General features: G+C 56.0%; 2 protein-coding genes across 5 annotated transcripts; one reads left to right on the top strand and one right to left on the bottom strand.

Annotated features, from left to right (window-relative positions):
- Positions 1–388: 388 nt before the first annotated feature.
- FAM131A (family with sequence similarity 131 member A) lies at positions 389–9241 on the top strand. Of its 3 annotated transcripts, XM_043473534.1 has the most exons (7): positions 389–599; positions 1815–2222; positions 2856–2998; positions 5199–5292; positions 5513–5695; positions 5862–5978; positions 7496–9241. In XM_043473534.1, the coding sequence occupies exons 2-7, from the start codon at positions 2135–2137 to the stop codon at positions 7969–7971; spliced, it is 1101 nt and encodes a 366-aa protein (XP_043329469.1). In that variant the 5' UTR covers positions 389–599; positions 1815–2134; the 3' UTR covers positions 7972–9241. The 3 variants fall into 3 exon arrangements, with proteins under 3 accessions (XP_043329469.1, XP_043329470.1, XP_043329471.1); XM_043473535.1 differs by lacking the exon at positions 1815–2222 and having other exon boundaries at positions 392–599; XM_043473536.1 differs by lacking the exons at positions 1815–2222; positions 2856–2998 and having other exon boundaries at positions 392–599.
- On the bottom strand, positions 9151–23138 carry CLCN2 (chloride voltage-gated channel 2). 2 transcript variants are annotated; one of them, XM_043473531.1, is made up of 24 exons: positions 22931–23138; positions 20558–20714; positions 20277–20408; positions 19805–19933; positions 19580–19713; positions 19396–19473; positions 19227–19305; positions 19006–19131; positions 18819–18903; positions 18629–18730; positions 17747–17831; positions 17451–17606; positions 16996–17065; positions 16650–16760; positions 16213–16426; positions 15767–15900; positions 15355–15527; positions 15111–15225; positions 14865–14938; positions 14576–14647; positions 14392–14430; positions 14116–14220; positions 9883–9969; positions 9151–9747 (listed from the first exon to the last, which is right to left on the bottom strand). In XM_043473531.1, the coding sequence occupies exons 1-24, from the start codon at positions 23003–23005 to the stop codon at positions 9553–9555; spliced, it is 2727 nt and encodes a 908-aa protein (XP_043329466.1). In that variant the 5' UTR covers positions 23006–23138; the 3' UTR covers positions 9151–9552. The 2 variants fall into 2 exon arrangements, with proteins under 2 accessions (XP_043329466.1, XP_043329468.1); XM_043473533.1 differs by having other exon boundaries at positions 14576–14635.
- Between the last annotated feature and the right edge of the window lie 341 nt (positions 23139–23479).

Below are 23479 nucleotides of genomic sequence, written 5' to 3'. Positions count from 1 at the left end.
TAGGTTAGGAGGGGAGAAGGGACATAGCTACAGGGTACTTAATAGGACATACTTGCTGGTCTTGATCAATGACAATGTGCTGCAAGACCCCTGTATGTGAAGACCCAGGGTTTCAGGCTATATAAGTTGGAACTTGCTACAGCTTTGAGGTCTCATCTGTAACATGAGAGCCCAGGATACAAAGAACGTCTTCTGTCCCTTTGCAGTATGACCAGCAGCCCGGGCCCAGTGAGTGAGCGAGACCCGTCTCGCCGCTCCCTACTCTTGGTGTCTTGGGTCTGGGCGCACAGGACGAACCTTTTCTGACTCGGCCCCAGGCCACCTCTGCGTGGCTGTGACGTAGGCTTAGCCCCGCCCGCCTTGGGTGGTGACGCGGTGGCCACGCCCCCGAGCTTACGTCACCAGCCCCGTTCCCTCTCCCGGGAGCGTTGGCGGACGCGCGGCGCCCACCCCCCTCCCTTCTCAACGGGCTCTCCCCTCCCCGGTGGCGGCCGCGGCCCGACCCTCTGCGGGGCGATGGCCCGGACCCCGAGTGCGGGCTAGCGTGGCTGGGTGCCCGGTCATGGGCTGTATCGGCTCCCGGAGCCCGGCGAGTCAGGGTAAGAGGCGGAGACCGGGCCCGGGTTGGGGAATCGGGCTGAGGCTACCCGGTGCGCGGGCCGCCGCGAGGGGGTGGGGGCCTTGAGGAGGGGGCCGGTGTTGGGAGAGGGAGGAGCCTGCACTGGGAGGGCGGGCCCGGCAAGAGGAGGGAGCGGGCCGAGCCGGAAGGGGGGTAAACCGACTCAGGCTCACTCCTAAGGCCTGCTACTGCCTCTGGGCTCTGCAGGGTGGACTCGTGGTCTTTCCGCTTGCATCCCCACCGCTGAGGGTGGCGGGAGGCGCACAGCCTAGAGAAGGGCTGCTCAACCCCTTCCAGCCCGTGGCGACTGACCTTGCATGCCCACTCACAGTCACCTCCCCCTCTGCCTACACCTCTCACTGTCCTGGGAGTGGCCCTATGCTGGGAACCTGTCTTCTCCTAGCTGTGTCCCAACCCCCTTCAGGAGGTAGCCTGCAGACGCTGGTCAAGCATCCTACCATGGAGTTTTCGACCAAACTTATTACCCCCTTCAGAGTCCGCAGGTTGATGAAGGGGACTGCAGCCCCATTTGGGGGCACCTGTGAGCACCTGATCACCTCTCATCTGTAAAAAACTGTTTTAGTCCCCTGGCCCCACTCCCAACAAAAACAGAACTCACTCTGCCCTGTGGAGGGAAACAGGAGCCCAGAGGGAGGCTGTCCGGGCATCCTTTCCACAACTGCTGACCACTGCCTGAGCCTTGGTTCCCATAGATTGCGGTGCACACTGGGGCCTGGCCTTAGTTTAGTGTCTGAGGTAGGTCAGCCTACTTTACTCCCGTGTCATGGATTTCCCCAGGCCTAAAGCCAGGCAGGAACTTGTGACGTGTGTAAGGCTGTCTTTGGAATGAGTCCTGGGCTTTTAGGGCAGGCGGTCAGGCACAGAGGCCTTAGTGTGGGTGTTACTTGAGGTTCTTTGGGGCTAAGACTCTAGCTGAGATATGTATTTGACTGGGGTTCCCATGAGGAATTCTAGGATTTGTAGTCTTAGATTAATCTCATGACTTTTGAAGCTGAGAAGCAGCAGGCTGCTCTGATCCCTCTGGCCCTGCTAAAGCTTGGGAGTTCAGGAAGTCATTCCCTCCTGTAGTCAGGAGAGTTTGGCTGACCTCCTGACTGGCCTCGAGAGCCCTGATTAGGCACCAGCTGGGGGCCAGGGATGGCCTGTAACCTTGTGTCTTCCTTCCGGTTGGTAGCGTTTCTGGGGACCACCAGCTGGCTGAGGCTCAGGGACAGAGACCGCTGCTCCAGCTAAAGGTCAGTTGTGATGTACAATTGCCTGTTGGCACTGTCTAGGGGATGGGCCTCAGCTCCTGAGCTCCAGAGAGCTCAGCTGGGCCCAGGCACTCCCACCTCCTCAAAGCCATGAGGCAGAAGTGTTCTCCTTCTGTGACTAGGCACAGGTTCCAAGTGGGGAGGGGACTGGCTCAGCATCCGGAGCCAAAATAGGAATAGAACTGGGAGCTGAGCCTGGAGCGGTTCTGGGCTTTTGGTTCTCCGCATCAACACAGCCAGCATGCCTATGATTTCTGTGCTGGGCAAAATGTTTCTGTGGCAGCGTGAAGGGCCTGGAGGACGATGGACTTGTCAGACAAGTCGAAGAGGTGAGGCCAGGGACATAGATGTGATTTGGGAGGTGATGGGAAGCTGAGGAGTAGGATGCTCAGGCGGCAAGAGGAAAATTACTCTGGTTAGATGTTGGGAACCAGGCTGAGATAGGAACAGACAGGCTGGGGCCAGACAGGGCATCAGGAAAAAGCCTTAGGGGGACGAAAGTCAGAAGAAAATCACAGGTTTGTCAGAAAAGAAGAGTAAAGAGCTGCGCATAAGCTGAGGCTAGCCAGAGGAAAGAACCATAGCAAGCTTGTAGAGGGTCTGAGCTGGTGGTGGGGAGAGGGGGTGATGTTGGTGGAAGAATGTGGTGTGCTTTCCAAGAGGAATGGGTAGGTTGAGAAACCTGAGAAGGTTCGGAATTTATCAAAGTTTAGGTTTCATACCTAGGGTTTTGATGGCAGAATATATCTTGAGGAAGATGGTGGGGAGTGTCTGCCACAAAATGGCCCCGGAGGCCTGAAGGTCAAGGCTGTTGAGGATAGGGGCTTTCAGGCTTGTGGAGAGCACCAGGTGGTAGGTTCTTGGGACTGGGGGATGGAGAAATGATAAGGGCAACACCAGATGAAAATGGGGTTCTTGGCAGAAGTAGGAGCCCAGCTGAAAGCCTTTCCCCCACCCCTCAGTGGCCTCGGACCCCGCGTGGGCTGTGGAGTGGATTGAACTTCCTCGAGGCCTCTCCCTGTCTTCTTTGGGATCTGCTCGGACTCTCCGAGGCTGGAGCCGGTCCTCCCGCCCTTCCTCAGTGGACAGCCAGGACTTGCCAGAGGTGCTGGGCCCCTGGTGTTGGTAGGGGGAAGGGGGCCCCCTGCATCCACGTGAAGGGGATCTGGGTGCCCCACCCCCGCTTCGCCAGCCAGCCTTGCTTCTGGCTCTCTTTTCCTGCAAGCGGAGGCGCTATCCGGCCGCCGGGGCCACAAGGCCGCCCCCGCGTGCCGGTCTGCTCTGCTCGGCTCTGTGCCAGCGGGCGGGCTTGCTTGCGCCTTGGGCCCTGACGTCAGCGCATCCCGGGCCGTATCCCGGGAGACCCTGTTGCATGGTGATGGGTTGCCAGGGAGACATACACCTTTTTCTCTGGGCCTGGGCCGCAGCTGCGCGAGCGCAGGCAAGGATGGTGATGGCTGGGGGGAGTGATGGGAGGGCTGGAGAGCGAACCAGGGAACACCCACCAGGTGCTCCTCCCCCCAGGCTGGGCCTGAAGCTGCCGGCACCACCCTGGGGGCCCTGTCAGCCAGGTATTGAAGGGACGGGTGGGCCTGAGGTCAAAGGGGCAGGTGGAGTACCTCTTCTGAGGGGTGGGAACGTGTTGGAGGAGAGGTCAGCAGTGCCGGGGATGGGGCGTGTGCCTCCGACTTCATTCATTCATTGAGGGAGACGTTTCCCAGGGTTGCCAAGGAGCCCTGAGCCAGGTGTAGGGTGGAGGTGGGAACCCAGGTGAATCAGACTGAGGCTTTGCCACCCCGAAATCCCTCAGGAAAGATGCAAGGACATTGCTGAGCTGGGGGTGCAGGCATACAAGAAGACAGAGAAACTGTGGACTGAAAACATAATTAGAAGGTGGTGGCACTTGAGAATCAGGCCTTAAATGATAGGGGGCATTTTGTCAGGCAAGGATGGCATTCTTAGCTCAGGGGAAAGCTGCGTTCCTTTGCCTGGAGGGAAGGTGGAAAGGTGGGCTTTCACTGGGCAGAGGAAATCACTGGTGGATTCCAAGCAGGCCTGGAAAGAGCCTAGGGCCTCACAGAATGGATTCCTTCAGTGCCTGACTGAAGTGCAGCTTCCACTTCATTGGGCATTGGAGGAACCCAGGAAAGATTTTAAGTAGGGACATGTTGTGACCAGTTGCACTCCAGGAAAATTACTTGTTTATTTTTATACTTTGCCTAATTCTTTCAGCCTATGTATTTTCAGAGCTACTCTGTACCAGGCACTGTGTTAAACACAGGGTGGGTGCAGCAGTGACCAAGAGAGACCAAATTCCTCATAGAGCTAAAAACCAATAAGAAGTAAGGAAACACAGGAAACAGACCATAGTGACACACACAGGATCTGTTGATAGAGGATGGCAACTTGCTATAGACTACAGAGGGAGCCTGGACTACTGCTAGGGTGGCCAGGAAGGCTCTCTGAGAGAGTGATATTTCAGCCAAGACCCTAAAGATGAGGAAGAACCAGTCATGGGAAGTGGGGTGGGGAACACTTACATACACAACATTCTGGGCTGAGAAAACAGTGTGGAATTGGAACTTGGGGGACCACCAGTTGTGCTAATCTGAGCAGGGGGCACTGAGGGCTTACCCTTGAGAAAGGGCTGTGGCAGTAGGAGTAGAAAGGATGACAGTAGTATAGAAGGCAGTTTGGAGATGGAGTCGGTAGGTGTTAATAACAGATCTGGGTAAGCAGGCTTAGGGGAGAGCCGGTGGTAATGCTGAAGTTTGGAGCCAGGTGGAATGGGAGAATGGTGGGGTGGAGCGAAGTCAGGAAGTCTGATAGTAGGGCCAGATATTAGGAGAAGGTGTTGGGCTTGGTTTTGACCATACTGAGTTTGTGGCCCTCATAGGCTCTAGAAACAGCTAGGATGGGGGATCTGAAGACTGAGATGGGCAAGGGGGAGAGGACCTGGAGGAAGTCCCATTTGCCATGCATTTGGCCTCCCCCCTTTGCTATTCTCAAAGGCCCCACTCCATTTACTTGTCAACCTGCTTCCCTCCCTGCAAGCCAGGATGTGGCGGGTTAGCTGCAGTTCTATTCCCTTGGACCTGCTCACGTCTGTGTTGTTTCCTGGGTGGACACAGTTTGCAGATCCTGGCCTCTTACTTTCCGACATATTGCAGCAGCCACTGGGACATCAGCAATGCTCTGGCATCTTTTCCCAGCTCCCATATCCCCTTGATGCCTTGGGTGGAGTATGGGCCTATGGGGAACACTGCTGTCAGAGGGGCACTCACCCTCTGATGCTGTCACCCAAGGTGAATGTTGGAGACACAATCGCAATGCTGCCCAAGTCCCGGAGAGCCCTAACTATCCAGGAGATTGCTGCGCTGGCCAGATCCTCGCTGCATGGTATGCACCCCCTTTGCCCTTTTGCACATGCCCTTGGGGACTGTATCCTGTGAACTTTTGCTGGGATCCCTCTTTTCTCTCTTTCTCAAATGAATGCCAGCTCCCTCCTCCCAGCCAAAGACACATGTGGACTCTTAACTACCATCACCCCTCCCCCTCTTCCCAGATGCTCCCTGGTGTGTGTTCATACCAGCTTTCCTCATTCTGCACCCCCTTCCAGGTATTTCCCAGGTGGTGAAGGACCACGTGACCAAGCCCACTGCCATGGCCCAGGGCCGAGTGGCTCACCTCATTGAGTGGAAGGGTTGGAGCAAGCCAAGTGACTCGCCTGCTGCCCTGGAATCAGCCTTTTCCTCCTATTCGGACCTCAGTGAGGGTGAACAGGAGGCTCGCTTTGCAGCAGGTGGGTACTGAAAGGGTTTATCATAGGGATGCTTATGTTCATCTCCTTGGGCCTGATGTGGGGGTTGGAGTCTTTCTGTACTGCTGTGTCTTCCCTCTCCTGTGTCTAAGCTGAGCCCTCATCTTAGCTCACCTCTGCTAAACAAACTCTGTGTCTTTCCTGTCAGGAGTGGCTGAGCAATTCGCCATTGCAGAAGCCAAGCTCCGGGCATGGTCTTCGGTGGACGGCGAGGACTCCACTGATGAATCCTATGATGAAGACTTTGCTGGGGGAACTGACTCAGGTGAGAGAGATATCCCATGCCAGTGCTGCCAGCAGAGGTGGAACCTCCTGACAGGCCTTGTGGTTCAGAGCTCAGCCTTTGTTTTGGAAAGGGAGACCCAAAATGTCCTCAGCCTGGAGAAGGGGAGAGGAGAAGGACAGACTGTCCAGACAGTCCTTGACATTCCAAGGGAAGGACTCACCACACTGGTGAGTGGGCAGTCAGCAGTTGGAAATGGGAGTGCTAAGTCCTTTTCCATAGGTGCTAAGCCTTCTTTGCAGTTGGGCTTCGCAGTCCTTCAAGTGAAAGTCGCTCAGTTGTGTCTGACTCTTTGCGACCCTGTGGACTATACAGTCCATGGAATTCTCCAGGCCAGAATACTAGAGTGGGTAGCCTTTCCCTTCTCCAGGGGATCTTCCCATTCCAGGGATTGAACCCAGGTCTCCCGCATTGCAGGTAGATTCTTTACCAGCAGAGCCACCGGGGAAGCCCTTCAAACAAACAAACAAACAAACAAAAAGCCCAGAGACCTCACCGATGCATTCTGTACAGCTGATCTCTGAGGGTCTGCTGTGTCCTGCCTTGCCCTCTCAAGGCAGCCTTTTGGCTGGCTGTAGCAGCTCAGAGGAGCTGCAGTGGAGCAGCATAGCTCCCTGCAGGGCTGGGGCCCCAGGCAAACAGGAAGGCTTGCTGGGCCTGGACCGCCCACAGGGCCTCTGGCTCCAGCTCAGGATCCTTGCCCTCCAGCTCGGGATCCTTGCCCTCCAGCCGAGGCCTGCCTGTGGATCTTTCCCTGGGTCAGGGCTTGCAGAGGGGACCCTGCAGGGGTTGTGCAGCTGTGCAAAGGCCCTCCTTTCATCTTCCAGTCTCTACCACATGGCTGACTTTCTCTGTAGCTTCTAGGCTCAAACCTCATAGGCCACCACCCCCCACCTCTTTGCCTTTGAAGATTGCCTCTACCCGGCCCATCCCCTCTTGCTAATTAACAAGCTCTCCAGGGTGGGCAGTACATTAGAGCAGATTGGGGACTGCTACTGTGGTCTTAAGGGGACTGATTAGGATGCCTGAACCACAAGTGTTTTTGTTTGAGTTCTAGGCCTATTTTGACCCCTGGTATAATGATAATGACCAACATTTATCCAAGGCCACTACTAGCCCCTGTGGAATCTGTGGAAGTTAGAAAAAGGGATGTCTTTTTCTGGTGGGCATAGCCCTGTGCTAGGGCATGTTGCTTGGCGGGGACTGTGGGCTGAATTCCGCCTTGGACAGGCGCCCCTTGTGCAGTGAACCACCTGTGCCATGTACAGTATCCCTGTATTTATTGATTTTCACCATGTTCCAGAGTCTGTTGTTCTCTCAAAAATCCCATAAAGTTATAACCTCCAGTTCACCATTAAGGAAACTGAGGCACTGAGAGGTTAAGCAACTTGCTCCAAGTTACTCAGCTCCTGGGGGGCTGGGAGCCGGGAGGATGTGGCTTCTAGGTGGGCCAATTGAAATGGGGCTGGCAGGGCTGTCTTCTTTCTCTCCCCCTGCAGACCTGGCTGGGCAACTGCCCCTGGGGCCCCACTTCCAGGACCTCTTCACCGGCCACAGATTCTCCCGGCCTGTGCGCCAGGGCTCCGTGGAACCTGAGAGCGACTGCTCGCAGACCGTGTCCCCAGAGACCCTGTGCTCTAGTCTCTGCAGCCTGGAGGACGGGTTGCTGGGCTCCCCAGCCCGCCTGGCTTCCCAGCTGCTGGGCGATGAGCTGCTCCTCGCCAAACTGCCCCCCAGCCGGGAAAGTGCCTTCCGCAGCCTGGGCCCACTGGAGGCCCAGGACTCACTCTACAACTCGCCCCTCACAGAGTCCTGCCTTTCTCCCGCTGAGGAGGAGCCAGCCCCCTGCAAGGACTGCCAGCCGCTCTGCCTGCCACCAGCGAGCAGCTGGGAACGGCAGCGGCAAGCCTCTGACGTAGCTTCTTCTGGGGTGGTGTCCTTAGATGAGGATGAGGTGGAGCCAGAGGAACAGTGACCCAAATCATGCCTGGTGGTGGCATGTGTCCCCTGGCTGCTTCTGGGGACTGAGCCTCCGTGCCCCAGCGTGGGTGAGGCTTCCAGCAGAGCTCCAAAGCCTGGAGGGCTCCTGGGAGCACTCACTCCTCCATTGTGTGTTTGCATGAAAGTGTTCAGAGGAGGGAGGGGCCAGGCTGGGGGCGCATGTCCTGCCCCCACTCCTGGGGTTTGCCGGGGGATGCCCGGGGCCCCTGGGGCATGGCTACAGCTGTGGCAGACAGTGATGTTCATGTTCTTAAATCAAAAACACCACGTACACATTTCCTCCTCGGGTGATGTGAACCCCTAAGGGGGTGGCTGTGACTGGGCTGTAGAGCAGGAGGGAGCCCCGCCTCTCCCGTCCTCTACTCCTGCCTCTCCTCTGCTTTTCTTCTCACCTCCAAGTCCACGTGCAGTGCTTGACAGAACTGCCCCTGCCCGGGGGGCTGGCTCCAAGCCTCCTGGAGCCTCTGGATCGAGCTGTCCCCCCAAGGGCCCCTTGCCCAGCTGGGCTTGTGCTGTGCTTCACCTCTCCATCATCTCTAAATCTTCTTTTTCTTAAAGAGGGGTCTCGGTCTATTCTTTCAGTCGGATCTTCTCTGGGAGGCCATGGAATGATGAAAGCCTGTACCCTCAGCCCTCTTCCTGGCCCCTGTGATGGGGTCTAGGCCTTTCCCCAGCTACTTGAAGGACGTGTGGGCAGGGTCCTGGTGGCTCGAAGCCCAAAGGCTGCCCCATTCACTCAGGAGTTCTATTTAGGGTGGAGTTGGAAGAAGGGATGGCTCTGGTTGCCACGGAGCAGTGATCTGGATGTTCTTCCAGAGAGGACCACAAGGGGGCCACATGAGTGGCCAGGCAGTTGTCTGTCGGAATTGTGCCAACAAAAGACAGTCATGAGGGAGCGTCTCTCCTTGGGGAGGAAAGAGGGTTGTGTCTTTCTTGGCTGAACAAAAGGGCAAAGCTACCTTCCTGGGGCCTGAGCCTCAGCCGGGGTCTGGATGAGCAAGCAGCGGCGGCCTCTGCAGACCCGGCATTCCACGGACAGCGGGCTCTGGAGTTTACAGCTCTGGGGGCTGCGGGTGGCCGCTCAATTTGGAGCTTTGTAGACTTTGGCAGGTGAGAGGGCCCAAGGTAAGAACAGAGCCGAAGGGCACAGGCATTCTATATATAAGTGGCTCATTAGGTGTTTATTTTGTTCTATTTAAGAATTTGTTTTATTAAATTAATATAAAAATCTTTGTAAATCTCTATATACATCTGGTCATTGGAGGTTCCAGTATAAACCCATCTTAGTTCTACCCCTTCCCTCTCAAAGGGGGAGCAGGGGTCAAGCGAACCCACCCCCTTCTGGACAGGCCAGTGCTGACCTTCCTGCTCTGGGAACACTTGCTGCAGGTGGGAACCGGCTCAGATTTCAGGTAGGATGAGCTGGGAGAAGCTAGCACCCCAGGTCTGGAGGCGAGGCTGGAGCTCCTGTGTTCCCATGGTGGAAAGAACAGGAGACCGCAGGATCTGGGCCGATAGTCACGGCCACTGCCATCCCAGGTCACACCTGAGGGGATCACTGGCACTTGTCGTCGCTGTCAGAAGGGCTGCCCTCCCGAGGGAGGCCATGGCGGGAGCGAGGCCCCCAGAGTGCATGCACCTCGGTGGTCTCTGTGTCACTGCTGCTGGTGGCACTGTCACGGAAGCTGGCGAGGGGCGGCCGGACTTTCACGCCCTGTGCTGTGATAGAGCCCTCGATAGCCTTCCGGAGCTGGAAGGGTAAGAGGGTCAGACGTGTGGACTCGGGGCTCCCTACTCAGACACCACCTCAGTGCTTCCCCAGGTGGGCTAGAGAGAAGCCTCCAAGCCTTTGTGGAAGTGGCTCTGATGGCCATCATCATCTCACCTCCTTCAGGGTGACAATTCCAATGAGTCTGCCAATACTGGTGACATACGCATGGTCCACTCCCAGCAGTGAGAAGATGGTGTGAGTCTGCAGTGTGGGGAGAAAACACAGTGGACTTGATGCATGAGGGGACAGCTGTACATTACAGGCCAGAGGGACCCAGAACAAGGTGGCGGTGGGCAGAGTAGAAGGGGTGTAATGGATGGTGAGGGGAAGGGCATAGGACTACCAGAGGAAAAACAATAATGAGAACGTTTCTGTAACGAAGCCTCAGAAACTTGATAGTGGGAATGTTTATATCGCTTACATTGATGGGGGAGGGGACAGGGGAAGGCTTCTTTATTCCATGTTAGAAAGGAGGACAGAGAACAACTGTTGAAATACAACATCAGATGACTGGCCAGGCACTGGGCTAGGTTTTTCCTATATGGGCATTTAATTTCAGTAGTGTCCTGAGAAGTAAGTATGATACCCATTCTATAGGCGAGGAGCATGAGGCTCAGAGCTGAAGTGACTTGCTCAAGGTCATCAGTAAGAAGGAGCCTTGCAGCCCCAGGCAACTTCTCGTCACACTATGCAGGAGGAAGCACAGCCCCTGTCGTCCTATGCAGCTGTCCAATTAGTTGTGGACCCAAGTTCCACACACACCCCACTCCCCCTAGGGGCACTGGCCCTGAATTCTCTACCTCACCTCTGTGGCTGACATGCTTCCCGTGGGCCCTTGGGGAGCTGGCCAGCTATACCCCTCTAATTCTGGCCTGCAGCGCTCTACATCTCTCATACAGTTTGCCTTTTCTGGAGCCCAGCTAGCATCCCGGCTCCTTTTGAAATGTAGTTTGCAGTCCAGGGGGACAACAGTCACACCCATCCTCCCCATGTTTTTTTTTGCTTTGGGCCCTCCCCCCAGGCCTTCTAATGTAATCAACAAGGGTTCAGAAATTGTCAGGCAGTTCCCCTCATGCTCTAAGTGGATTTTCTCAGGCCAGATGTCTTGAAAAACACTCTACTGACTCAGCAGTTCCTGGAATTTTTGGCCTATCATTTATCGCACTGTTCTGAGTTTACTTGTAAGCCTTTTGGCTTAATATTTGAATCAAAATGGCCACTAATAACCCAGATTCTAGAGTACCAGTTACTCAGAACTCATTGTAATCATCTTAACAATTTAAAAATGTTTTATTATACAGTTGCTAAATTCTTTAGGAAAGGAATTCCAGGACTTTCCTAACTTTATCCATCTGAGGCATGACAGTAATCATAAAGGGAGCTAGAAGTTCAGTTTTAGAATATGCTTTCCTGTGCTCCTTCCATGCCCTTGTCATAACTGTCCTGTGGTTAGTTAGCAAGTTACTCCTCCTATCTAACTTGAATCCTGTGTGCTACAAGTTATCTTTAATTTCATCATCTGACTTTGGAGGGAAACATTGTTATAAGATTTCCTGTTTCAGTAATCCTTTAGTCTTGCCTTCTTATGGTTTAATAATCCCTTTCATCTCCCAAGGATCCTATTAAATAGTTCCCCTTGATTTTCAGTTCTCCACAATTCTAATCAGAGTGAGCTTCTGGCAGACTATATGCTTTTTAGATTTGCAAAACACTTGTCCCACTAAGCCTTACTGATTGACTTTCTGAACATCCTGGTGGTTCTCCCAAACTCCCTTAGCATCCTCACCAGGATAGGGCTGCCACATTGTAATGGGTTCTGCTTTCTGCCTCCTTTCCGCCCAAGTTGGCTCTGCCATCCTAAGAGCCTTCCCAAACTTGAGTTAGACCCCAGGCTCCCCAGAATGGCTCATAAGACCCTTCCCAAACCCGCCTCAGCCTGTCTTTCCAGCCTCAGATGCCATCAGGCACCCCATCCTCACACGATCACTCATCCTTTTCTGAGAACATCCATTTCTGTCACACTCAACCCTTCCCTCGTGACACCATCTTTTAAAGTCTCCTGTTGGTTGCTTCTCAGTGTAAGCAGCAGTAGTAATTCCTAAGGGATATTGAATACTTACTATGTGCTGGGCACTGATCTAAGTGCTTTACATGTTATTAACTTTAATCCTCAGAAAACCCTATGATGTAGGTACAATGATCCCATTTTATAGATAAGGAAAGTGAAGCACAGAGAGGCTAAGAAATGTGACAGGGTTAAAAAGCTGGCTACCACATGGTAGGATTCAGGTTCAGCCTGCTGGCTTCCTGTTGACACTCTAGCTCCTCCTCTCTACCCACTGGTGCTCTGCAGATGGCCCTGAATGAATGAGGTACTCCGCTGGTATGAGATGTCCATTTGCACAGGTTCCTAACTAGTCTCCCATGTATTCCTCTCCCTTCTGAATATTCTCTTCCTGCACTTCACTGGACTATTTACTGATTCCTCAGGCCTACAAGGACAGTTTGAATTCTCATTTTTATGTTCTTATTGCTTTTAGTTCTTTGTACTTTTGTTGGTTGGTTCCTCAAAGGCTTCTTTTCTTCCTCAGATTTTTAAGTTTGTAACAAACATCTACTTGTTCCTTTTCATTTTAATTTAATTAGACACCAGGGAGCTCACTAGAAGGCCTGTACGTCTTAGACTTAGGAACAGTGAACTGACAGGGAGAGGGACAGTGTTGCCTTCTGAAAGAATCCTGGGAGTAGGGCTGGAAAATCTGGCCCTTGGGCCTGACTGCTATACTGACTTGGGCAAGTGACCTCCTCACTGCCTCAGTTTCCCCATGTATAAATATGGTTAAATCCACAGGCTTTTAGATTCCAGGCCTAGTTCTGCTACTTACTAGGTGTGTGCCACTGCTGCTGCTGCTAAGTCACGTCGGTCGTGTCCAACTCTGTGCGACCCCACAGATGGCAGCCCACCAGGCTCCTCTGTCCCTGGGATTCTCCAGGAAAGAATACTGGAGTGGGCTGCCATTCCCTTCTCCACTAGTTGTGTAACAAACTGGTTAACCTGTCTGAATTTCAATGTCCTCATAAAAACTAGAATATCACAATATCCATCTTACAGGGTGGTTGTGAAGATTAAAATTAAACATGTGAAGAACTTAGCCCACTGCCTGGCACGTAGCTGGCACTAAAAAATGTCATTATCAATCGTGTGATGTTTGAGGATTAAGTAAGATGATGGAAAAGCTTTAGAGGTTTTAGGAAGAAAGGCTTTAATAAAAGCCAGATGTATTATTCACAGGCCTATCTTCTTTTTTTCTTGCAGTTGCATGGCAATTTTGATCTGGGGTCTTTACCCAAAGGCTTATAAATTCCTTTATTACCTTTTGCTTTTTTGTTTTTGTCCCTTGTTCTTCCTGCCCTCCTTGTCTGGCTGGCTGGCTAGGCTAGCTCTTGGGAAAAGCTGGTGTCTAAGCTAGCTGCCCAAGCTGCAGACGTTGAGAGTGTTCCTTCTCATCCCTCGTGCCTCAGAGGCTTGCACGTTAAATCTGTCAACAATTTAGCTAAACTCTCCTGGTGTCTGCCTGAGCAGCCTGCTGGGTATACCTGTGCTCCCTTCCTTCCCTGAGAGGCTGGAAGACTCCCAGTGATACTGGCCACTTTGCCCTGGGGAGCCTGAGGCAGTCCTGCAAAGAGAACCCCTGCCCTCCACGAGCATCAGCCTCACCCATCAGCAACCTGTCTGCACTCTGGTTTTCTGCAGGCTGTTTTGCCCTTCTGCTTAGCTATCTTCCTGTGTCCCTGCCAGTTTTCCTTTGGCCTACATTAAGTCAGACTTTCTGGGGTCTGACATTCCAAGCCCCCTGCTAGGCACTTCTCATCTTTGTTTATCTCTTCTCTGCAGTGTCCCCAGTCCTACTTGGATCTTTGTTCACTTGTTTATTAGATTCTCGTCTCCTGCCTGTTTCTCACCCATTTTTTTCCCTTTTTGAGTGTATCAGCCTCCTCAGGCGCTGGCAGCCTCCTGCCTCACTCTGACCCTAGAAGGTCAGAGGCCTCCTGGCTTCCACCCAGCACCAGCCCTGTCTTTGTTGCTGTTTTGGTGCAGAGTTCCCGCGGGAAAGGCTGAGCACAGAAAAAATGATGCCTGGCTCTACTGTAGACAGGAAGGGGATAAGGGGCCCTGGCTCTTGGCCTCCCATCATCTGAAGCGACGTGTTTGAAAAACATGTCAGCACAGAGCCCACTCTCTGCTGTCTCTTTTTCCCTCGCTGGCTTAAGTCCAAGTTTGTAGGAGGACTTAGATCCCCACCTTGTGCTCCTGAGGCCCAGGTAGCCCCAGGCCTCTGGCCCTACCTTGTGCAAAGAGGTCCGCTCCACCAGCTGGAAGGGTGCAGGGTCAATTTTGCAGTCACTGAAGTTGACAGGTTCATCTAGTTGCTGCTCTTCCCACTCCAGAATCTGAGGGGACAAGACTAGAAGGGTTAGGGAGGTGCCGACAGCTGCTCTCACCTCCCCGAAAGTAGCCTGCCTCTTTTCCTACCCCACAGTCCCTCCCACGGGGACAGCAGCCAAGATGATGACTGAACACACCCAGGAAGAAACAGAGTCCAGAGTCCAGTCACACCTTACCTCCTCAGGGGTCATCTCGCCTTCCAGGTCTGAGTCGCTCTAGGAGAGACGAAGGAAGGTTGACAGCTTGGGGGCTGGGGGAAGGGAGTGTCCCTCCCCAGCATAGGGAAGCTTGCCCCACCTACAGCCTGGCCCTCCCTGTCTCCTGCTCCAGAGGAGCCACAGGAGGAAGGGGAGCACTTACCGCCAAGGAAATTCGGACCCGCTTCGGCTTGCGCTTGTCACATTTCCCCGACTTCTCCAACTTTGTTAGAGCCAAACCAGAAAGAAGAGGAGTTGATGTTATAGGGAGGAGGGAGGTGAGGGAAAGTGGTGGGGATGGGAGGAAGGGCACACCGCAGGGACTGCTGACAACCAGGAGGACAGAGGGGCCAGGAGGATGGAGGCAGGCACTGCAGGCTAACAGAGAGGTGGTCTCAGGGTCAGAGAGAGATGGAGAGAGAGCGCCAGATGGAGAGGCTCTGACCACTCACCTCTGAGGTGGGCTCGGGGGGTGGACTGCCACAGAAGAGGCTTCTGAGGGCGATGCCAGCCTGCTCCATGTTCCCTGTGTTCCCAAACACAAGGCCCTGAGGGCAGTGCCATCTTTGCTGGAGAGGACCAGGAGAGGTGAGGGCAGGGGAGAGGCGTCCTGCTGCTATTCCTGGTGCATCTGGGCAGGGACCTCGTGGGTCTCCGGGGCCGGTCTCTGGCTCTGTCCTGCTAGCCGGTGGGCTCACCTGTGGGGCTCTCCTTGACATTCACAGTGTTGCTGGGGCTCCTCTTGAGAGCGGGTTTCAGGGGCTTGTGAGTCTCGCCCCGGGCTGCAGGGAAGCCCTGGTCCTCTGTGTTCACCTGCATAGGCAGGAAGGGGTTGGGGAGCCTGTGGTTCCTGACCACCTCTGTGTCACCACCCTCTCATATAGTCTACACGATGGCATTTACAAAGTCTGGGTGGCCCTGCCATGACGCCTTCCCCCTTACCTGGAAGCGGACGGAGGTCTCAGGGCTGGGGGGACTCTCTTGATCAGAGGGTGAAGAGGTCTGGGCAGCTCGTCGCTCTTGCATGTACCGCCGCCGGCGGGCTGGGCTCAGCTGTGCCCCCAGCAATGACACCACTTGTGAACGCTCGATGGACCCCAGGAGGATCATGGACTCTGGAGAGAACAGGTGGGAAGACTCAGGAGCCGGGGAGAGGCCCTCCTACCCACTTGCCTTCTCTTGCACCCAGTGGGGGACCTTGGATACAGGCCACATACCCAAGGGAAATCCCGGCCGGGTTTGCTGGCTTACTACTGCCTTTGGAACCAAGGAGGCTGGTCCTGAGCTCCCACCCCTCCCCCTTCCTGAGCTGGGAGATAACCTTCATTCCTGGTGGGCCCCCCTCCTGGCTCACCAGGGGACTCTACTAGGGCCAGCATGCGGCCCTTGGTCCTGTGCAGTGCCAGCCGCAGGTCCCGGAAGGTGCAGCTGAGTGCCACGTGGGGAACGTCCCGCACCATGATGTCCTCCACTCGCACCCGGTACTGCCTGAGGGCCGAGAGAGGCACTCTCTTTGTGGTCAGTATGGGGAGGGCAGCCAGGAGTACTACCATCCCAGGGCTACGGGGAAGGCCCCAGGGCTTATGGGGACAAGGGTGGAGGACCCAGGAGCACCCTCTGCCCTCGTTCTGATCAGGTGGGTCAGCCATAGATCCCCATGGAGTGGACAAGGGCAGTTTTGGCCAGGAGGCAGCAGGGTGACTGGTCTCCCAGCCTTACTTGCTGGAGGTGTGTGTGATGGAGTCCTAGGATACCTCCTGCCCCTCACCCCCAACCCCCTTGTCACCCAGCCCTCCGTACTGGTGGCGGCCCCAGCCCAGCTCAGGCAGGTAGGGCAGCTTCTTGATTCGGATGATGCTGTCATAGAGTGAGGGCTGTAGGCTCTGGGCAACGGCATTGGCCAGAATGACGGCGATCATAACAGGCAGGATGTGGGCGATCTGGCCTGTGAGCTCGAACACGATCACGGCCGTGGACACAGTGTGCGTCACTGCTCCTGCCAGCGCAGCCGCCCCTGGGGACAGCCACCTTCAGTCTCCTCAGGGTGCCCAGGCCCCAGATGACTCCCCACCCCCCCCCCCCCAACTCTGGGCAGGACCCTCAGGGCTGCCCTGTGCAATCCTGGGGAGTGGGCCTGTGCATCTGAGGGTTTCTGCCAGCAGGGGGCACCAGAGCCTCAGGCCCTATGGCCCAGTCACAGGGGTTTTCCAAGATGAATAGAGACCTGGAGTACTCACCTACGACTGCATAGCCTCCAGGCACAATCCTGTAAGTGCTGCTGTCTGTGTGAATCCCATCAGGGAACCAAGCAGCCATGCTTTCGCCCACCAGACGCCCAAATGCTGCTCCTTCAGGGAGGGGGGTGGGAAGAGAAACAGGTAGTGGAGGGGGAGGGCAGGGACACTAGGAAGAGAGAGGGTCAGAGGGTGGGGGAAGGGGCCGGTGGGTCATTCAGTGCAGGGGACTACCCTGCAGGGGTGGGGGTTGGGGCTGGGGCTGGACCAAAACCCGCTCCCAGGCAGAGACGGGATGACCAAGGGGTGGCCAGAGGATGCAGGCTGGAACAGGCAGCTGAGGACTCACCAATGACAAACACCGGCATGAAGGCCCCACAGGGCACTGGGATGGTGGTAGCCAGTGCAGACATCCAGAACTGCAGGCAGGAAGTCGTTCAAACTGGTAGAGGCACCACCTGACCCCAGGCAGCCCCCAGCTCCACCCCAGAAGCCTACCTTGCTTATCAGTCAGGCACAAATGTCCCAGTTATCTCAAAATCCCCCAGAGGTGAGGAAAAGGAGGACTTTGGAACCAGTTGGCTTGGGTTCAGCTCCTCACTTTGCTATCTAGCTATGTGACTTTGGGCCAATACTTTTAACCTCTTTGTGCCTCGACTTTCCACCTTTAACACAAGGGTACTACTATTACCTTTCTCATAGCATTGCTGTGAGGCTTAAAGGGGTTAATATATGGAAAGTGCTTAGAGCAGTGCCTGACACCTAGTAAACCTGTGCTGGCTATACATATGTAAGGAGCCCCACCTTCATGAGAATGAAGATGACCAGGGTGAGGAAGACGTTGGCCCGTGGCGGGTTCCAGGCCTGTGAGGTTCCAGGTGGCTCTAGTTCCTCCATCAGACCCTGGCGGACCCACGTCCGGTTGTCAAACAGGGTGACCAATGTCTCTTTCTGTGACAGCTGTAGGTGAACAGGGTGCCTCAGTCTGGGGGGACAGATAGAATGGAAAGGGAAGGGGCCCATAGGCAAGCAAGGGCTATTGGTTTTCGAAGGGATATATCCCAAGAAAAGGTACATATTCCTGTTCTGCCTGGGGTTACCTCTCCGGCCATGAACTGTCCAAAGCCAGGGGGGAAGGTCAGAGTAGAGATGAGCAGAGTCACCAGAGCCGGGAAGAGCAGGCGTCTAAGAGATGTAGGTTTCACAGCATCAAATACCAACCTCAGGCTGGTGATAGGCTTGGGTGCCCTCACATACCTTACAGCTAAGGTCACAGCAGAGCCTTGGCTCTTACATAAAAGCACACAGTTCTGAGAAAAAGCCCTCTTTGCCGCTCATGACACGATGGCCCTGAGGTGATGGCCATCCAGGCCATCTGATGTCTTTCTTTCAGCTCCTCACTCCTTAAGTAGCAGCAGCAGAGAATCCATCCCCCCAGCCCTCTGTGGGCACCTCTAAAGCTGTGACTCCTCCCCTTACCCTCAAGCTTCTGCTTCTGTCTCTCTGTGGTGACTTAAGAGTGAAGGTGTTGTTGGGGAAAGCTAGAGTTACTCATGAAGCTGACTGAAGGTGCCAAGGGAGCAGGTTGCCCTTTCCCTGAAGCGTATCAGTCCCAAGAGAAATCACGTCTCAAGCCTCCCAGCTCCTAGTCCTTGGGGTCTCAACTGTGAGAGCAGGAGGAAGAACTAAGACTCAAACGTTCTTCAGGGGGCACTGTTATCTGGGCCAACTCAAGGGCCTACAGGAAGCCTTAGTCTTTGATCCAAAATGCCCTCTGCAACTGACTAAAAATTCAAAAGTGGCAATTTTCAAGTAATTTAAATAAAAGTCAAAATGTTCAGTCTGGAAAACACCATTGGACAATTTCCTCCAGGGACTGCCCATTTTTGACTCGGCCACTATTTGCCATCTCACTTGTTACCACGCCTCCCCTCCTCACCAAGGGAATGACCTTTATACAACCCAAAGAAGAATCAACTCACTTCTTCATGAGGAAACGGTTGATGGTCTTCTGCTTTCGCATCACCTGGACAATCTTCCGGTTCAGGTAGACAAACAGTGCTCCCCCAAAACCACTGGCGATACTGGAGAGAGTAGAAACACCCGCGTAAAAGGAGGTCTTCCTTCTCTCACCTCCTCCTTTCCCACACCTCAGCTCCCTCAGCTCCTCACCCAATAACAGCAAAGGCTGGCAGCTCCTGGAGATCGAACGGGAAGTCAAGCCGGAACCGGGTTTTGAACAGAGCTGTGATGGTCTCTGAAGGGAAGCAGAGCAGCAGAGGGAGGTGGGTGTAGCCTTGGAGGGCCCCACCTCATCTGCACCATTTCAGGGCTCGCCTCCTGAGCCAGGTTCCCCCACCTTCATCACGGTTCCAGACGGCCAAGACCCGGAAGATGAAGGCACTGAAGGTGGCAGCAAAGAAGCCCCGCCAGTAGTTGCGCACGGCAAAGAAGGTGGAGGTGACCTCGATGCTGAATAGCACACCTGCGGGGGGTGGGGGCAGGGAGAGCGCCCCTTGAGGCCTGGGTCCCATGGTCTCTGACCCAAGGGCTGGGCTGGGGCTGACCCTCTCTGCCCACCTCCAATGGGAGCCGCAAAGCAGCAGCCCACCCCCACAGCACAGGCGGCGGCCAGCATCTCTGTGTTCCGGGATTCATTCTGGCGAAGAGTGGTGGGAAGGGGAGTCGGCATTAGCGTGGGCTCAGCAGTCCACCCCACCCCTATACCTTCCCGCAATGTCCCCCTTACCTCGTAGATGCCCCCAAACAGCGAGAGGAACTTGCTGAGAAGGGCGGCACACATGCTTGCGATATGCACAAAAGGGCCCTGGGAGGTAGAGGCAGGTGGTGAGTGGGGCTGGGGCACACCCTGATGTTGGCCCAGCTTCGTCCTCCCCTGGGAGGGACTCCTTCATTCCCCAATCTGCACTGACCTCTTTGCCAAGGGGCATCCCACTGCCGAGGGCACAAGTCAGCCCGATGACCTTAGCTACGAAGGTCTTGAGGGTGAGGTATTCCTTCAGCACCACTCCCCGCAAGATTGTCTTCATCTCGGGGATGCCGGACCCTGGGGCAGGGGGTGCACAATCCCAGAAGAGTCACCGGATGTGCCTGTTTCAGTAGGCCCATCTCCGCCCTCTCTTCCTCTCCTATTGTACCAACAGCCTGAGGAGCCAGGATCTGTGTGAATCCGGCAGAGAAAGTGATGAGGACGACGGGGTAGGTGACCCAGGCCAGGTACTGGAGTAACGGGTTAGTGTTCAAGCCCTTGGACATCCACTGCTGAGCTGTGGAGAGAGGACATATCACTGAAGCTCCGGTGCGCACACCCGGTCCCCGCCTGGCTGCTGGACACAGTTGTGTGACCAGCTGTCCCAGGGAGTACTACACAGAGCCAGGGTAACAAGGGATAGGGCAGGGGTTAGAGAGCATTCACTGAGACAAAGATCACTGTAGGTGATAGGGTCAGCTGAACAGGGTGGCAAGAAGTTGTGGCCTATGGGAGTGGCAGTGATTACGCCTGAAGACAGGGCGGTCAGGACGGCCAGGGGAAGTGGTCAGTGGACAAGTGCGGCATGGAGGAAGCAGGCTTGTTCTCCCCCGCCCTTCCCCACCAGCCCTTGTCCTCACCCTGCAGACAGGCAGCGATGGCGTAGTCCATGGCCCAGCTGACCAGGGCCATGAGGAGCCCCAGCAGGACTAGGAAGATCCAGTCTTCACCAACCCTGGACACTAGGAACTTATGGCAGTGTACGGTACAGACTGGGAGCAGGCGAGGGAAGAAAGGGACGCTGGCACCAAAGCATACCTATCCCTGTCCACCCCCGCCCCTCCCCTCCCGGGCAGCTCGAGCAGCCTCTGTCCCCCTCAGCACAGCTCAGCCAAGTCCCCTGCCCCAACCCAGGTCTCACTGCGGCATCGGGCACAACGGCTCTGTCCATATTCCAGGAGTTCTGGTGGAGCCCGAGGGGAAGGTGGACCCCGCCAGGGTTCGGGCCCTCCCAGGCGGATCCGAGCAGCTTCCTCTTTGGCAAAGGCCCCAAGGTCCTGAGTATAACGCCCATACATCTGAGCAATAGGGGAAATGGAGGTTAGACATGGGCAGAGTGGGGAGGCAGGGAGGGCTCCTGGGGCCTCAACTGCCCTTCTCCCAGCCCCCACATTATGTACCCCTTTTTAACCCATGTTTCCCACTTTGGCTTGGGGTGTGGGAACAATGCACAGTGCAGATTGTGGGGGCTGTTCTGGCTAGAGTGATGGGGACAGCCAAGGTACAGGGACACAGCTCTGGGGGTGGCGGAATAATCGGTCCTCTTCTCACAAGCCTGGGGAGGCGGGGAGCAAAAGAGGAGGAGTGGGAGGGAAAGCCCCAGAGAAGGAAAAGATGGAAAAACCTAAAGCAGTGTGCAAGTGGGAGGAGGGAAGGTCAGAGAATAAGGGATGGTCAAGGGCACATGGGTAACAATAAGGGCCTCATGGAACTGGGGGCAGCTGAGCTGGGCCTAGAAACAGGCGGGGCCCCAATCCTTATCACGTTCCTGCTGGGCCTCTGGCCTGTGACCGACTCAGCTGCACCCCTCCCTCCCACCCTAATCCCCTTGTCCCCATTCTCCACTCCCACCCCAGCCTGCCAGCCCAGCTGGGAATGGAAAGTCTCTCTGGGTGGGTAGAGAGTACTTGGTGACCTCAGCCCCACTCTGGAGCTGCCCTGAGACCCGTGGTGGTTTAGGGGACAGCAGAAGCTGATGGCTTGGCTGTGACTGTGGATGCTGGGGTGATGGGATGGGAGAGTGGCCGAGCAGTGGCTAGACCTGCCAAGCTGGGCGTGTGTTGGGGGGTGGGGAGGAGTAGATTCCGGCTGCCACCCGCAGAGCTTCGGGACACAAAGGGCTCCTGTTGGGCTTGGTGGGGGGGAGTAAAGGGAGGGAAAGATAGAGATACACAGAGAGAGAGAGAGAGAGAGAGAGAGCAGGAAAGGGAGGAGAGGGAACCAGAGAGGAGAAAGAAGCGGGGGAAAAAAGGCTGGGAAGGGGCACAGAAGAGAAAGAAGTAGACTAGAGGGGAAGAAGGGAGGAGGAGAGAGAGTTGAGTATAAGAGGCGGACAGCATAGGAGGGGGAGGTGAGTGTGTGAAAGACAAAGGGATCGGAAGGAGGCTGGAGCAGGGAGTGCCCAGTAGAGAGTCTGACCCTGAGAACTCAGTTCCAGAGATGAGACAGAGACCAGGAGAAGGAGAAGTGGCTGGTGCCCGGCTACCCTGACCAATGCCCCATTCTTGGCCCATGCAGACTGGCAGACACGTCCCAGGCTGTGCAAAGAATTACCCCTCTTCCCTTGCTCCACCCACACCCTGCCACCTCTCCCTGTCATCCCGTTTCATCCAGTCACTCTTTCTTATAACTGGGCACCTCCCTGCCTCAGATACACCCCAGGCCCCCTCCTCCTGGAGAAGTTCCTTCCCTGCCTCCTTCCTGGGCAAATTCCAGCCCACACTGATAAAAAGGAGCTACAGGGCCCACTCCCTTCCCTAGAGGTTGGGTCCCCCACCCCAGTGACACAAGCAGAGGCAAAAGGTTTCTCAAACACTGAAGTTACAGTGGTGGCTGTGAGTCAGTTCAGATCCCCAGGACCCCTGCTTCTAATGATGTTGAGGGCCGGCCCTGGGGTGGGTAGGGGCTGGACACCCAGAGTCAGCCTGGACAAAGGTCCCAGTTCCCACACCCATTCCTGCTTGACCCATCCTCCTGTAAAGATCCTGTCCCCCAGGGTAGCAGGTAACCATTTTTTCCCCCAAAGAATCAACTGAAGGATTCCTACCCATGCTGGGTTGCCAGCCACTCCAGCGGTAAGGGCCAGGGCTGGGTTTGGGTCTGATCATCTTTCTAGCATGTGCCATGCACAAAGTAGAGACAGAAGGAACGTCTTTGGATGGTGGAGATAGAGTGGAGAGAGAATGTTCAAGGATGTGAGTAGTGCTGGGAAGGGGTAGTGGGGTGCTGAGCCCTGGTCCCAGGTGGTGGAGGGGAGGAGCAAGGAAAACGTTGCTGGGGGGGTTAGAGAGGACAACTGGGACAAGCACCTGAAGTCCTTGTCCTGTGCAGCCCCCAGCCTCAGCCAGAGACCTGCGTGCAGCTTTCCACCTTTTAGCCCCTCAGGCTCTCAGTTTCCCCAGGTCAGAGGGCTGGATGAGGTTAGGTTAGCCCCTCTGGACCTCGTCGCTTCCGCAGGTAACTGGGAGCAGCGGTCCGGGAGCACATTCCTCAGGGCTCTGCTGGCTTCACTTACCAGGGTCTGCTCGTACTGCAGCGCCCGCGGCTCCATCCCTTCCTCCGCCGCCGCCCCCGCCGCAGCCGCCGCCATCTCCGCTCACAGCCCTCCTGCCTCCCGCCGCGGCTTGGGCTCTGGCCCGGCTCGATTCCCGGCCCGCGGAGCCCGCGCCCACAGCCGTCCCGTCCCCGCAGCCGGGGCGGCCGAGTGCAGAGTGCGGCGGGCCCCGGGCGGGCGCCGCTGGCATAGCCTCCCGCTCGCGTCTCCTCCTAGGCGGGCGGGCCGAGGGCGGTGCCCTCGGCGCTGCTCCGCCCGCCGTCCCCTCCGAGGGAGCCGGCCCTTCCCGGCCGGGGTCCGCGTAGGGGCCGCCTCCCGGGCTCGGAAGAGGCGGCAGGGGGCGCGGGCGACGCGCGAGCCCGCGACCCCACTCGGTGGAGGCCGGTGGCTGAGAGGGGCGTCCCGGGCCAGGGCGGGGGCGGGTCCGCTGGCACGTGGAGGGGCCGGACCGCGGCTGCGGCTCTGCGCGCCGGGTCGGGAGGGGCTGGACACGCCAGGGCTCGGTAGGGC

This window comes from Cervus canadensis, chromosome 7, assembly GCF_019320065.1.
Source record: "Cervus canadensis isolate Bull #8, Minnesota chromosome 7, ASM1932006v1, whole genome shotgun sequence".
Lineage (NCBI taxonomy): Eukaryota > Metazoa > Chordata > Mammalia > Artiodactyla > Cervidae > Cervus > Cervus canadensis.
This window is presented reverse-complemented; position numbering and strand designations above follow the sequence as displayed.